The sequence below is a fragment of the Rana temporaria genome, chromosome 5, assembly GCF_905171775.1.
Source record: "Rana temporaria chromosome 5, aRanTem1.1, whole genome shotgun sequence".
Lineage (NCBI taxonomy): Eukaryota > Metazoa > Chordata > Amphibia > Anura > Ranidae > Rana > Rana temporaria.
Window position 1 is genome coordinate 68,989,870 of NC_053493.1, and position 15,527 is coordinate 69,005,396.

The window sequence follows — 15,527 nt, forward strand, 5'->3', positions numbered from 1 at the left end:
CCCATGCAGGACACGCCGCATGAATGGATTCCATTTGGGGGGTTTTGAAGCAAGTGACTGAAGCCAGAGGCTCTAATAGGCTTAAAAATCAGGTAGCCTCTAAGACCATCACCCAATTACATGAAAGGACAGGCAATCAGATTGGACCCTTAGGAGGAGGAGGAAGGAGACGCAAGGCGGAACCCGCCATGATGCAAAGGAGGAAAAGACCCGATGCAAGCCGCCACCCGTGCACAACCTAGAATGGGTAAGTGCAAGGCTGGGTGACCGGCTGACACTGCCCGCAGGGGGGGATGGGTAGTGCGGGTGACCCAACCGACTGACAGCAGGGAGTGTGCCACCGACCAACAGATCTGGGGGGGTGGCTGTTTGCCGCCCTCCCTAAAAAATAAAAAAAAACAGCTGCCACTGAGACACCTATAAAGGATATGAGATGTGTGTTTGTCCTGACAAGAAGTGAAAGAGGAGCTGGACCTTCCTTGCTGTATCCAAAACAAAATTAAAGGATTTGGCTACAGTTGGACTTTAGATGAGATTTAGCGATCTTGAAAAGCTCTGACGAACCCACATATGTTCTTGGAAAAACACCAAAAAAGTGTCAGAATTGCAGTATTATTAGTTGATGCCACATTGTAGTTCTCAAAGTGGGATGTTCAGGCATCCTTTAAATAATGTATTAATGTGGAATTCTACATTAAACATAAGAGATGGACAACTGTGGATAAAAAAGGGACAAAGAATTATGCTCCAGAAGAGAGATGCTTTACAGATTTTGGTAAAATAATCTTTTTGCTTACACCATGCTGTTGTCCCCAGCAGAGATTGTCATACCAGTCTAAACATTTCAATATGATTCAGTGCAGATCTTTGGCAATTACACTTGTGTTTTCTGCATCAAGAACAAGTGATCAGAGTTTAGATACAGTTGCACATGACATCCCTGAGTAAAACTCTATATTCATTCTTTCACCGGTCTGCTAATAAACCTTATTCTTTCACCGGTCTGCTAATAAACCTTATCAGTGTTTCCCTTTTTTATTGCTTTCCTTTTTGGACATAAAGTACAGAATATGGGTTAACATTTAGGTATAAGTTGGCTAAAGAATAGTTACCAGAGTGTGGTTGTAAATGGGGTTAATTCGGAACACGGAACAGGGAGCAGTCACCAGGCTCTGTACCTAGTCCTGTTCTATTTAATCTGTGTAGGTAGGGCCACTGATAGAAATCATGGGGCCCCGTATACCCTACCTGATGGGGTTCCCTTCAACCCCACCCTTGGCCCTACCCCGCCTCAACAAAATCTTCAAGTGTAACTTTTACATTTTTTTCTTTACAATTTTTTTTCACAGTGCTTGGGGGAGGGGCTGTGGACGGTAATGGCTGGGCGGTGTCAGTAGAGCAGTAGACAGTGTCCATATTTTATTATTTATACATTTTTTACAAAAAAAATAATTTATTACAATTTAATTTCTAAACAGATCCCTGACATCTCCCTTTTGAGACAGGGAACGGGACTGAGGACACATATTCCCCAGTCACTTACTTTCTCTACAGCTTCAGCTGCACTGAAGATGAATGAACAGGAGACAGAGGCTCCTATTTATTCATAAACTGAAGCATCGTAAACACTGACTCTGTTCATTCAGAAAAGGAAGGAGCTGGTAAATGACTAGAGGAGGAGGGCACGGGGAGCCGAATGAGGGCACATGGGCCCAGAGATTAACATTTGATGGGCAGTTGGGGATGATCAGTGGGGGGAGTTACAATCACCAATTTCCCTGTGTGGCTCCAGCCGTGGGAAGGACAGGAGGAGAAGCGTCGGTCAGCTGCTTCATTGTAAGCCACACAGGGAGATCGGTGCTTTTAACGACCCCCACCGCTGCACGGATCATCTGTGATGCTGCCCAGCCCCCCCCCCCCATGCTGAGCTGAGGATGCCGGGCCTGATACAACAGGGCCAGCTGTACTGGCTTAGCAGCAGCCCTTTGTGTAGGTCACATAACTAAAGTGGTGACACAAATGTGTGTAATTGAGTTTGATATCCCTGGAGGTGTCTTTAGCATGGAGCATGATTTGGCATTGCTGGAAGATTGGTCAAAGCAGTGGTAACTGCAGTTCAATGTTTCTAAATGTACAATAATGCACCTAGAGAAAATAAAATCCCTGGACGAAGTACAACATTGGCGGTACAGTTGTGGCCAGCACTACAGAGAAAAAAGATGTAGGGGGTACTTATTTTCATGATTGAAAAATGAGTAAACAGTGTGACCAAGCAGTGGGAAAAGCAAATAGAATTCTAGGATGCATCACTAGAGGGGTCACCAGCAAGAGGAAGGAGGTTCTGATTCCTCTAAATAGTGAGACCTCACTTAGAATACTGTGTCCAGTTCTGGAGACCTCACTTGCAGAAAGATATTGATAAGATAGAAAGATTCCAGAGACGGGTAACAAAAATGGCGAAAGGTCTGGTGGATAAAACACATCAGGAGAGACCTCTTTTATGTACAGTCTGGGCGAAAGAATGGAAAGGGGAGACATGATTGAAAACTTTAATTACATGAAGGGGTGAACAAGGTTCAAGAGGGCAGGATTTTCAGTATGAAACCGAGATCAAGAACACAGGAAGATGACCTCAATCGAACTGAAGGAAAGTTCAAAACTAATCTTAGAAAGTATCATTTTACTGAAAGGGTAGTTGATTCTTGTAATACAGGGGTCTTCAAACTACGGCCCTCCAGTTGTTCAGGAACTACAATTCCCATCATGCCTAGTCATGTCTGTGAATGTCAGTGTGTTACAACGCCTCATGGGATGTGTAGTTCCGCAACAGCTGGAGGGCCGTAGTTTGAGGATCCCTGTTGTAATAGATGTCCAGCAGAGGTAGTTAAGTCAGTCAACAGTAAGTGGCTTCAAACATGTTTGGGATTAACATAGATCTTTATTTAGGACAGGTCTTTTTTCTGCCATCATTTTTTTGTGTTTCTATATTTTAAATCAGTCTTGTGGCAAAAATGCTTATCTGAACTAAAATATTACATTGTAATCTCTGCATCTCAACCTGCATCACTATTATTGTTAATCTTCAAAACAATCTTTTTATAGCTTTTTTTCTGCACATATACAGTGGTGCTCTTGAGCTTACAGATACTTGTATGTAATTTCTAAAATATCTGCAATAAACCCATCCATAAAACAGTAACGCTCCCATTGGTTGTGCTCTCAACCAAACTGTCAAACCATCCATTAGCTGGTGTCATAACTGAAACACATATGCAGCCCCATGGCAGTTGGTTACACTTTAAATTATTATCACAAAACAGCCTGCTTATAATCTGCCAAACAGCACCCAAATAAGCCTGAAAAACTTCTGGAACAAAATCAAATGTAACTTTATTGGCTAAAACCATTAACTCTGTATGGAGAGGAGTAAGCAAGTCCAATGAAGAGAAGTACACCATCCCCATTGTGAAACATGGAGGTGGATCTCTGCTGTTTTGAGGTTGTGTGAGCTACAGTGGCACAGCGAATTTACTCAAAGTTGATGGCAAGATGAGTGCAGCATATTACCAAAAAATATTAGAGGGAAATTTGCATTCATCAACCCGGAAGCTGTGCATAGGGTGCAATGGACTTTCCAATATGTAAACAACTTGAAGCAAAGCTTTTGGAGTGACAACAAGGCCAATGAAGAGACGCACACTATCCCTACCGTGAAGCATGGCTGGTGATCTCTGATGTAAACTGTTGGAGGACTATGTGCATTCATCAGCCCAGCAGCTTTGCATGGGGCACTTTGGACTATCCAGCATGACAAGAGGTCTCAATTACATTAGTATATTTTGTAATAAAGATTTATATAGTTTTTAGATAAATACCATCTCAGATTGTGCCCACAAAGTCCACTTGTTCTTTTGATAGAATTTTTACTCATTCAATCCTTTTTGCATATTTTGGATGTTGGCATAGTGAGGGTCCTCCCATTCTATGCAATTCATGCTAGACAGCCAAAGAATTTGCCAAGAAAAATGTTCATCTTTACACAAGAAAAATAAAGGACCTTATTCACAAATATCACAGCCATCAGTTGCGCTCTAGTCATTTTGTTTACCAGTGGTCCTTTAGAAAAATCCCAATTTTTTTTTTTAGAGGAATTGTAGAAATTAGATCTTGCTCGATATATACTGCAGATTTCCTTGAAAGAATAGGTGGGTGTTTGGCAGTATTTTCAAGAGAATCACTTGAGTAAATCCTGATAAAACTTTCTTGCCTTGTGACCCCTAATATTGTTAGTATTGTTTGCTGGTCCCAAACAAACTCATAGGTTTGGCAGCTATAAGCTCCAGGGCTTGTCATGATTATTTGTCCTATGCTATGTTGTGAGGCACTCACCTGGAACAAGCATGTACATATCAGTTGTCAAGATTTGTTTTTAAATCAAGTCAGTGATGACTGCTCCTATTTTCCTGACACCCATATTCGCTGGGTGGATTATTTTTGGGAAAATTGTTTCACTGACTAACATCCTGGTGTTGAACCTGTGGCCCAGGGGTGCCATGTAGCCCTTTGGCACTTAACATGTGTCCTCAGGGCCCCTGTGGATAGTGGTCTGGAAGTAGGGAAAGCCAACCCAAAGAACATTTTGTTTGGAAACATTATTTCACTGGCTAACACCCCAGTGTCCAACCTGTGGCCTGGTGGCCATATATGTTTTTTAGGCAACTAATGTGTGGCCACCTGGGCCCCTGCAGATAGTGGTCTGTTTTGGTGCTTACTCAGGCCCTGTGAAATAGTGAATTCTCCTAGTTAATGGTTTGGTTTATTTCTTTCACACAATCCTTACTTTTTTCTGTGCTGTTCGTTTCCGTTTCTTCTTTTATGCATTGTTTTTTCTCTCATGGATCTTGCAGAGAGAAATGCATTTTAAGAGGGCTATAGAAAGCAAAAATGTGGAAGCATTGATTTTTTATAAGAGGCTGTAATAGCAGTGATCTCTTTAAGTCTTATGGCTTTGACTGTCTCTTGAAGCATGTCCCCAATAACTTCCATAGCATTTTTGCAGTCTCTGACCATCTCCTGTGGCATGTCTTCTCAGGCTTTCTGTAGGGATGCATTCGTTGAATGTCACATGCAGACCTTTGGTGATGTCAAGGAACCCCCACTGGGTTAATTAGACTCGTATGTTTTGCCAAGGTTCAGTGATGACGATTGGGGATGCATACCCATAAATATTTTTAGTGCCTAATTAATGATTGGACTCTCTGTGAGCTTTAATCCCCTAGCTAAGGTAGAAGTACCAATAGGATCTAATTTGAGGTGTCCCACATAGTCCATAATGATCTCCTCACAGCTGAGGGGTCAGAGCCGGAGTAGTGAACCTGTTTGGTGGTTGGAGATCTAGTTCTTTGGCAGTACGCTGGGTGAGTCATATTAAAGTGGTAGTAAAGTCTTTACTACACTTTTTCTACAGGTAAGCCTATTAATAAGGCTTACCTGTAGGTATAAAGAATATCTCCTAACCCTGTTACGGTTTAGGAGATATTCCCCTCGCAATGCGCCACTGACTGCAGCGAACGCATGCGCAGCGGGGGATCTTCGGCTAGAGGCCCGGCAGCCGCCGGACCTTGCCGGAATGAAATCTCCCGCACGCTATGCTGCTCCAGCCAATCACAGCGCTGGTGCGGCAATACCCGGAAGACACGCCGAGGCAAGATGATATCTCGCTCGGCGTAGGACCAGGTAAGTTCTACACACCTCGTTCCAAGGTAAGTATTTCCATAATGAGCTACTATGCGGTTGCATACTAGCTCATTATGCTTTTGCCTTTCAGGTGTAAAAAAAAAAAAGAAAAAAGTTGCGGGTTATACAACCGCTTTAAGATATTGCAGGCAAACTTGCATCACTGAACAAGCCACTCATTACTGTATCAACGTTTGTCATTTAACACAGCTACACGGAGCAGAGCCCCTCTGTTTACCCGTTATACACAGATGCAGCTTTTTGTTTGTCTTCATTTGGAATATTTGTTTTTAGAAATAAACATATTTTCTTCTGGTTCCGTTAGAGATTAAAAAATATGGTAATATTTAGTGACATATTATATAATGCAAAAAATATGCAAACAACATATGGAACTTATTATGGAGGAGACGGAAGGCTTTCTAAGATGTTTCAGAAAATATCAATAACATACATCGACCAGAAATGTAGTCTTTGAAGTCAAAATTCCTAACATACTCTCACCGCCCACTTTATTTGGTACACCTTGATAGTACCAAGTTGGACCCCCTTTTGTCTTCACAAGTGCCTTAATTCTTGGTGGCATAGATTCAGCAAGGTGTTGGAAACAATTTCTCAGAGATTTTGGTCCATATTGACATTATAGCATTACGTAGTTGCTGCAGATTTGTGGGCTGCACATCCATGATGCGAATCTCTCATCACATCCCAAAGGTGCTCTATTGGATTGAGATCTGGTGACTGTGGAGGCCATTGGAGTACTGTGAACTTATTGTCATGTTCAAGAAACCAGTGGTGAGATGATTGGAGCTTTGTGACATGGTGCATTATCCTGCTGGAAGTAGCCATCAGAAGATGGGTACACTGTAGTCATAAAGGGATGCACATGGTCAGCAACAATACTCATATGACGGCCGGATGGTGCAGCTCTCGTTTTGGGCGGGCATCATATGATGTCCTCGCCTTCCCGAGCCACTAGGGTGCACGCGTCCTGTCAGGTGAGAGGAGACCTATGTGTGTTTCCAGTACAGAGTCCCCTCTCCCTACAGTAAGATTTACTCCCTAGGACACATATTTAACCCCTGGATCGCCCCCTAGTGTTGACCCCTTCCCTGCCAGTCACATTTATACAGTAATCAATGTTTTTTTATAGCACGGATCGCTGTATAAATGTGGTCCCAAAATAGTGTCAAAAGTGTCCGATATGTCCGCCGCAATATCACAGTCACGATAAAAATCACAGATTTCCGCCATTACTAGTAAAAAAAAATAATAATAAAAATGCTATAAATCTATCCACTATTTTGTAGACACTATAAAATGTGTACAAACCAATCAATATACGCTGATTACGATTTTTTTTTTTTTACCAAAAATATGTAGACCTAAACTGAAAAAAAAAAAAAAAATTGGTTATTTATAGCAAAAAGTAAAAAATATTGTGTTTTTTCAAACTTGTCACTCTGTTGTTTATAGCGCAAGTAATTAAAACCGCAGAGTTGATCAAATACCGCCAAAAGAAAGCTCTAGTTGTGGGGGAAAAATGAAAAGAAAAATATTTGGGTACAGCGTTGCCTGACCGCGCAATTGTCATTCAAAATGCGATAGTGCTGAAAGCTAAAAAGTGGCTTGGGCAGGAAGGGGGTGAAAGTACCCTGTGAGGTGGTTAAACAATGCTAAATTGGTACTAAGGGGCCCAAAGTGTGCCAAGAAAATATCTCCCACACCATTACACCACAAGCCTGAACTGTTAATACAAGGCAGGATGGATTCATGCTTTCATGTTGTTTATGCCAAATTCTGACCCTACCATCTGAATGTCACAGCTGAACACAAGACTAATCAGACCAATGCATACATTTTTCCAATCTTCTATTGTCCAATTTTGGTGAGCCTGTGTGAACTGTAGCCCTCATTTTCCTGTGTCTTCTCCTGCTGTAGCCCCATCTACTTCAATGTTTCGATGTGTGATTGTGTTCAGAGATCGTATTGTAATATTTTGGTTGTAACAAGTTACTTGTATTTGAGCTACTGTTGCTTTTCTATCATCTCAAACCAGTCTTTCCCATTCTCCTCTGACCTCTGATATCAACAAGGAATTTCATCCACACAACTGCTGCTTACTGGATAGTTTCTCTTTTTGGTCCTGTAGAGATGGTTGTGCGTGAAAATTCTGTAGATCAGCAGTTTTTGAAATACCCCGGCCTAGCCCATCTGGCACCAGCAACCATGCCACGTTCAAAGTCACTTAAATTCTCTTTCTTCCCCATTCTGATGCTTGATTTGAACTTAAGCAAGTTGTCTTCACCATGTCTAGAGGCCAAATACATTGAGTTGCTACCATGTGATTGGTAAATTAGCAATTTGTGTTGCCAAGCAATTGAACAGGTGTACCTAATACAGTGGCTGGTGAGTGTAGTCTTGTACATATCCACCAATCTAAAAGTGTTGTTTTAATCACATACATCTCTTCCTCCATAGTCAGCACTTGTACCTTTCTTGTTCTGCTCCCTCCTTTATGGGTCACCCCTTCATATGCCATCAGGTCTTCACCAACCCTCCTGACATTTCGGTGCCCCCAAACAAATAAGCAGGAAGATATACAACCCTAATTTACATTGCCTCTTTCATTACCTGCTTTTTCCTATCATTACATTGTTTGTTCATGCTTTAAAGTATAAGTAGGGGTTATAATCCTATTTAGGGATCAGAAAATAATTTTTGTATGTAGCGCATCTCATTCCTTAGTTGCTTTATAGTACGTGCTCTGAGAAGTGTTGGCAATTACTGCCACCCAGCACATGGACACGAGGACCATTCTCGTACATCCCTGAGGCACAGGATGGGACATCACAGGTCACATTACAACCATAAAGAACATTGCGGATGTGTCGCTATGCTTGGTGGGCTGATTGGCAGCCAACGATTATGACCCTGTGCACTCTGCAGTTGTATTGGTTTCAAATGCCTTCAATGCACTGTAATGGTTAAAAAAACGGATTAGGATACAGGAAAGATTTCCACTGCAGTGCAGCAACTGGGTCCTTCTATTTTAACTTCATGCAGGAGTTTTATGCTCTCAGATCCCAATTTTCTTCTCCACTATAAGGAAAGAGAATGGTGGGGCACCCACAACTTGTGACAAATGCTGCTTTATTGTGGTGAAAAATAAACTATATAAAAGCATTCGGCCTATGGCAATTTCTTGTGGATCACGGCACATTTTCAAGGTGTCGCAAAATATTTTATGGTTGTTGTTTTATATGGCTCAATGAACTCTAAAAGGAGTAAGTTGGATGGCTAAAAAATGTTTCAGATAACAGAGTGTAGCTGTCAATACACAATGCATTAGACTTTGCATGTACAGTATGTCCCCTGCAACAAAAATGTTGTTCTACCAAGGTTACTTACCTGTGTTGGTTACAACAGCTAAACTCACTTCACCATCCAACATTTCGCACCTCTCTGCCTCCGCTGCCTAAAACTTTCTCCAACCCATCTGCACACTTTCCCCCTCATTGTAACATCAGTTGGAAACTGGCATTCATCAGCACCCATACAGAAAAGGCATATAGGTATTAACCACTTCAGCCCCGGACCATATTGCTGGTCAATGACCGGGCCACTTTTTGAGATTTGGCACTGTGTCGCTTTAACTGACAGTTGCGCGGTCGTGCGACATGGCTCCCAAACAAAATTGGCGTCCTTTTTTTCCCCACAATAGAGCTTTCTTTTGGTGGTATTTGATCACCTTTGCGGTTTTTATTTTTTTGCGCTATAAACAAAAATAGAGCGAACAATTTTGAAAAATAAATTTATATTTTTTACTTTTTGCTGTAATAAATATCCCCAAAAATATATAAAAAATTTTTTTTTTACGTATTCTTCTACATATTTTCTTAAATTTTTTTTCAATAAGCGTTTTTTGATTGGTTTGCGCATAAGTTATAGCGTCTACAAAATAGGGCATCGTTTTATGGTATTTTTATTAATATTTTTGTTTTACTAGTAATGGCGGCGATCAGCAATTTTTATCGGTACTGCGACCTTATGGCGGACACTTTTGACACATTTTTGGGACCATTGGCATTTTTATAGCGATCAGTGCTATAAAAATGCATTGATTACTATAAAAATGCCACTGGCAGGGAAGGGCTTAACACTAGGGGCGAGGAAGGGGTTAATTATGTTCCCTAGGTGTGTTTCTAACTGAAGGGGGGGGAGGGACTGACTAGGGGAAATTACTGATCGCTGTTCATACATTGTATGAACAGACGATCAGGCATTTCTTCCCCTGACAGGACCGGTAGCTGTGTGCTTACACACACAGCTCCTGGTTCTCGCTCTGTAACGAGCGATCGCTGGTGCCCAGCGGTGATCGCGCCCGCCGGGCACGCGCATCGGGACCATGGGCAAGCGGGGGGCGCGCCCGTGCCTCCGGTGGCGCGCACGCACCTCCTAGTGGCTGATTCGCGAGGTGACGTAGATCTACGTGACCTCACGCAGGGGAGCCGACCTGCCGCGGTATAACTGCGGCGGCTGGTCGGCAAGTAGTTAAGTATGTTTGGTTGGCTAAAAAATAGATGCCATTTTACAAATATATAGCACAGAAACTCAATTACCAGAGTTTGTACAGCTGTGTTTACACTTGCACTTGGCTTTTGTGTGAAGAGGTATTGGGCATCAGAACAGTGTGGTTAATTTTTGTATCCATGTCCTAATGTCCTAAGTGTCTAACCTCCATTGATTTAAAATACAGCACAGTATTGCTATTGCGGGCTCTTCGTGAGGCAGCTGAGGTGGGTCGCCTGACTAATTCTCTGAATGAGGCAAATATAGTGGTACTCCCCAATCCGGGCAAGGACAGAATCCTACCTGAGTAATACAGTCCTATTTCACTATTGAGTACAGACCTTAAACTTCTGGCTTGGGTTTTACCCATCAGAGTCTCCTGGGTGATTGGTCACTTGGTCCTTGGTGACCAATCTGGGTTCATTTCTACACGCTTGACTGTGGATAATATAATTTGCAGTTTCCGCTGGACAACCTTGGGTGTAGGGCCGTAAGAACACTAGTGAGAATGGAACCTTACTTTTATAACAGCCATGTAGTAGAAGCATTCCTTGATATGTATTGCTGACTATTTTTGTCTTTTCTTTTCATTTCAGTTTTTATTCTTGTCTGAAGTTCTTCAGTGGAGAGCACAAACAACTCCTGATCATGTACTTTATACTCTGCTAAACTCAAGGGTAAGATCCGGCTCTTTTGCTTTTGCATTAGAATCGTTGCATTTAAATGACAGCACTTTAAAACTTCAAGGATATGTATAGTTGAAACTAACAGGATTTCACAGAAAACTATTTAAAGTATAACTGAAGGCAACACTTTTTTTTTTCCAGTTGTGAATAGAGTGGAAAAGGATTAGAACCCCTATCAGATGTGTTTTGCGGTTTGTGCCCCTGTTAGGAAGATTCACCCATCCTATTTGTCCTGGTGACCGTTATCACCAAAAGTAAAAGAAAATACAAAAAATTGGGTTGTCTCTAGAAAAGTAATAGAGGTGGGAATCTTCTAATTAAAACACTAGTTTTGGTGACCTGGATGGTCCAAAGGGATGCCCTTAATTTGCAGGAATTTTCTCTCACTTCCTGTTTTGGCCATGGGGAAAGGAAGTGAAGGTAAATCTACCCAATGGGACGAAAAACAAAGCTGTCAGGGAATATAACCCTTCCTTACTCTACGCATTTAGTTCTAATTTAAAGCGGTTGTATGCCCTGAAACCGCCTCCCAGTCACCGCTAAGGGAGCTGACATGTTCCCTATGCGTTTCTTCCGGGTTCGCGACTCCGGCACTGTGAGTGGCCGAAGCTGCGATGATGTCACTCCTGAGCGCATCCTCTTTCCGCCAAGGTCCAGCAGCATCCGCCAGACCTTCAAAGGGCTGACGTCAGCAGCTGCATGCAAAGTGAATATCTCCTAAACCATACAGGTTCTGGAGATATTCATTTTACCTACAGATAAGCCTTATTATAGGCTTACCTGTAGGTAAACATGTTCAAGCGGGGTATGCAACCTCTTTAAGAGCATTTCTTTAAGATAAAACGTATTTGCCTGCGTGGAGACAAGACCCTGTTTATATCAGTTGTGTCTTTTGTATCATGCCGTAAAGGGAGAAGAACAGATCAGAGACAACAAAAGCTCTGTGGAGCATGATTTTGTCTAACACATGTGGTTTGTTATTATAGATCTGAGAAATCAATGTGAAAATCCAGGGGTTCTGTCCTATTACTTATTCTTCAAATGGTGTATTTTATGCTTTGTTTAGTATGGTGGTAATTTTTATAAAATTTCTATTTTCCTATTTATGATGAATATTTAACTCTCCAACTTATTAAATAGGAAACACTATCACATTTCACAATGGCTCACTTGACTTCAGCTCTATTAAGAAAATGTAACTGATCCTGACCAGGTTAATGAAATAAGCAGAAATGTTTAATTTCTTTATCATTTTGTTGCCTAAAAATAGATTGTTAAAATGATTTTAAACTCTTTTGAGTTGAGTGGATAATACCCTGTTTGCATATGCAGGGGACAATAGCCAACTCTCTGACATGTAGCCAACTACATAAACGAGCTGAGAAGATTGCTGTGATGCTAATGGAAAGGGGACATTTACAAGATGGAGATCATGTGGCTCTTGTGTATCCTCCAGGTACAGTTTTTAAAATATTTCTGCATAAAATATGTTTTTCTTTATTGTGTGTTTAATGTATTATGCCTTAAAATGGATTATCAGTGGCAGACCATCTGTGGCATGAGAATGGCCATCTAGCTAAGACTTCTAATTCCAAGGGGCTCTTTGGATCAACAGGTTACATGTAACAAGTGTATATTGGTGGTTCAGCAATACCTCTAAACAGTTGTCCTTTTGCACAACCCTGGATCGTAACACCTATACCTCAGCAGTGATGCTTTCACAGCAGTAACATGGCTAGGAGCACTCTGTCTCTGATACTGAAGCTACTGCATCCTCGTCTCAATGAATGAATGAAGGATAAAAATGCAGGGTCATTTCAGTATCTATATGACATGGTGCCATTGCTGGAGCAGAGTTGAGAGGTAGGCGCAGAGTGTTGTCATAAAAAATATCTAAACAAGGATCTTCATGACAGGACCAAAAGGTAATTGTTTTACCCAAAGCTGTAGATTTAAAAATAAAAAAACAAATTACTTTTGAAAGACTTTCAAAATGGAATCCGGGGAGACCCTACTGAATAATTCCATGTTAACTACACCCACAAAACAGACTTTAGGAACAAGAAACAGACATTCAAGGCTAAAGACAAAATACCTTGGATGCTGTCACTAGATGGATAATACAGCATGCTGCAGCAAATTGTAAAACAAAAGAAAGAAGGCGCCAACAGGTCAGGAACAATGTGATTTTAATTTTTACAATGGGTGCATTATCCACTTATATTTAAATTTAAAGAATTCGGCATACAAGTCCTTGGTGGCCCATAGGTGGCTATCATCCGCTGCAGATGTAGGCTGTGATGTTAATCTGTCCCCTGGATCTTCGTCAGCTGGAAAACCAGGAAGTCCGGGCGATGTGTGCACCAAGAATGAGGCTTGAGACACAGACACAAACAGCGTGGGTGCACAATGACGTCACGGGCAGCAACAGAGCGACAACGTTTCGGAGCATGCGCCGTAGGTTACTAGGCGCGCTCCTTTTTTAAGCATCTTATTGTCTCGCATACCTGATTACAGCGCCACTACTCCCATTGTTTTGCAACAAATTGTAGGTGTGGCAAAACACAGTAACAGTGGAAGAGGCTTAAAGGGATATGATTCAATTGAAATTGAGCCTACTCTGTTCTGGACTAAGAGTAGGTAACACACAGAGGTCAAGTAATGCTCAGAAAACTTTCCAAGCTAAAATTACCCGCTCCTCTCTATACAATCCCCCCACTCTCCATGACAAATATACATCCAGCACAAATTCCTCTTTCTCTTCCTAAATTGTACTCACCAAAACCTTGACATTGTGTTGTGTCTGTTGAGTGCCCCAGGTCCTGACGCTGTGACCACAATTTTACTTCTAGATGTGAATTATACAGTTGCAGGTTTCTTTTCTCACCCATCGACCCAGTTGTCACTGGTTAGTTGGGGACAAAAGGGAGTACATACCGTATTTATTTATACCATTTTTAACTTTAAGAGTGAAGTTTAAGGAAAACTTTCCACAGCCCCCTTTCCCTGCACGGTACACAGCCCCCTTTCATTATAAAGCCCCCCAGTCTCTTGGGACACTGCCAGCATACTCTGAAGTTAAGAAAACATCGATGTCAGCCCCTTCTCATACACCGCTCCTCCTGTGTCACTGTGGTAAATCGAAGCTTCTAAATACCTCAATTAGCATGGCTATTTCGTGAACCCGATCTTGTGACTGCTCTCCTCTGCTGTTTCATTGATGGTCACATGACCACTCTCCTCCAATCAAAAGCTATACTCGAGGAGGCAGAGCGGGAGGAGAAGAGCTACCAGAAAGAGCAGCATTAATTGAGATATTTAGAGGCTTCCATTTACATTGAGGGTGATACAGGAGGAGCAGTTTATGAGAAAGGACTGGCAGTAATGTTTTCTTAACTTTGAAGTATGCTGGCAGCACTGTTCCAGGGCCAGGAGAGGCGGGGCAGCCGGCCTGACACCCCCCCATGGGTGGCACCCGGGGGCGGACCGCCCAATCCCTGCACCCCTGTTGGTAATAAAAAATATTGGCGTATAACACGCAGGCACAGTTAACCCTCTATTCTCAGGGGGAAAAAGTGCGTGTTATACGCCAATAAATACAGTAATTCTCATAAGACAACCTAATTTAAAATGTCAGCTAGTATACATAGGGTGTTGGGAGTCTATATAAGGATTAAGGCCTAATTCACTCCAAAGACATTTGTTTTTCTGCACTCATTCTGGAAGGACTCAAAGAAAACAATGATGTTCCATGTTTACACCAGATTTGTTCTGTGCAGGCATCTGCAACGTGTATGCAGTTTTCTGCACACAAAAAACAGACATGAAATCAACATGTGAACAGGGCACATAACTGATGCACATGAAAACTGATGTCAACGTGCATAAAAACTCACTGAAACGCGCATGAAAACAAATGTAAACTCACGTCTATGCAAAGGAAAGCTGCATGTTTTTTTCATCAGTTTTCATGCATGTATGTGAAGGAGCCCTAATTGACTGTGTATAGTCTTGTTTAAACACTTTAACATTGATCCAGTTAATGCATATTTGAGCTAAATGGACATTATTATTATTCTAATGCATGATTTATATAGTGTCAACAGTTTGCACAGCACTTTACATTATAAAGGGGGACGGTACAGTTACAATACAATTTTATGCAAGAGAGTTAGGAGGGTTCTCCTCCTGAGAGCTTACCATTTGATAGGGAGGAGCAAGCGGAACAAAAGGTAATAACTATGATGGATGAACTGAGATTAAAAGATTAATTTGTTAGCTAAAGGCAGGGTAGGCTTCCCTGAGTAGGTATTGCCTAAAAGTGGACAGAGTAGGATATTACCCAAACAGACAGGGGTAGAGAGTTCCAGAGGAAACAAGAGGCTCTGGAGAAGTCCTGGATGAGATTAGGGGGATAGAGAGCAGATCTTGTGAGGAGCAGAGAGGACAGTTTGAGTGATATTTGGAGACATGATTGGTGTTGTAGTTTGGGAAGATTTGCAAATGGCTTTTTATGTTGTTGTTAGTACGTAA

General features: G+C 41.8%; 1 protein-coding gene across 7 annotated transcripts in view; it reads left to right on the top strand.

Moving 5' to 3' along the window:
* Nucleotides 1-15,527, top strand: part of DIP2C (disco interacting protein 2 homolog C) — a 612,079-nt gene that overhangs the window by 497,637 nt on the left and 98,915 nt on the right. For all 7 annotated transcript variants that reach the window (XM_040352676.1, XM_040352677.1, XM_040352682.1 and 4 more), the window contains 2 exons: nucleotides 10,905-10,985; nucleotides 12,327-12,450. In XM_040352676.1, coding sequence (XP_040208610.1) covers nucleotides 10,905-10,985; nucleotides 12,327-12,450 — 205 coding nt within the window. The remainder of the gene's footprint in view (nucleotides 1-10,904; nucleotides 10,986-12,326; nucleotides 12,451-15,527) is intronic.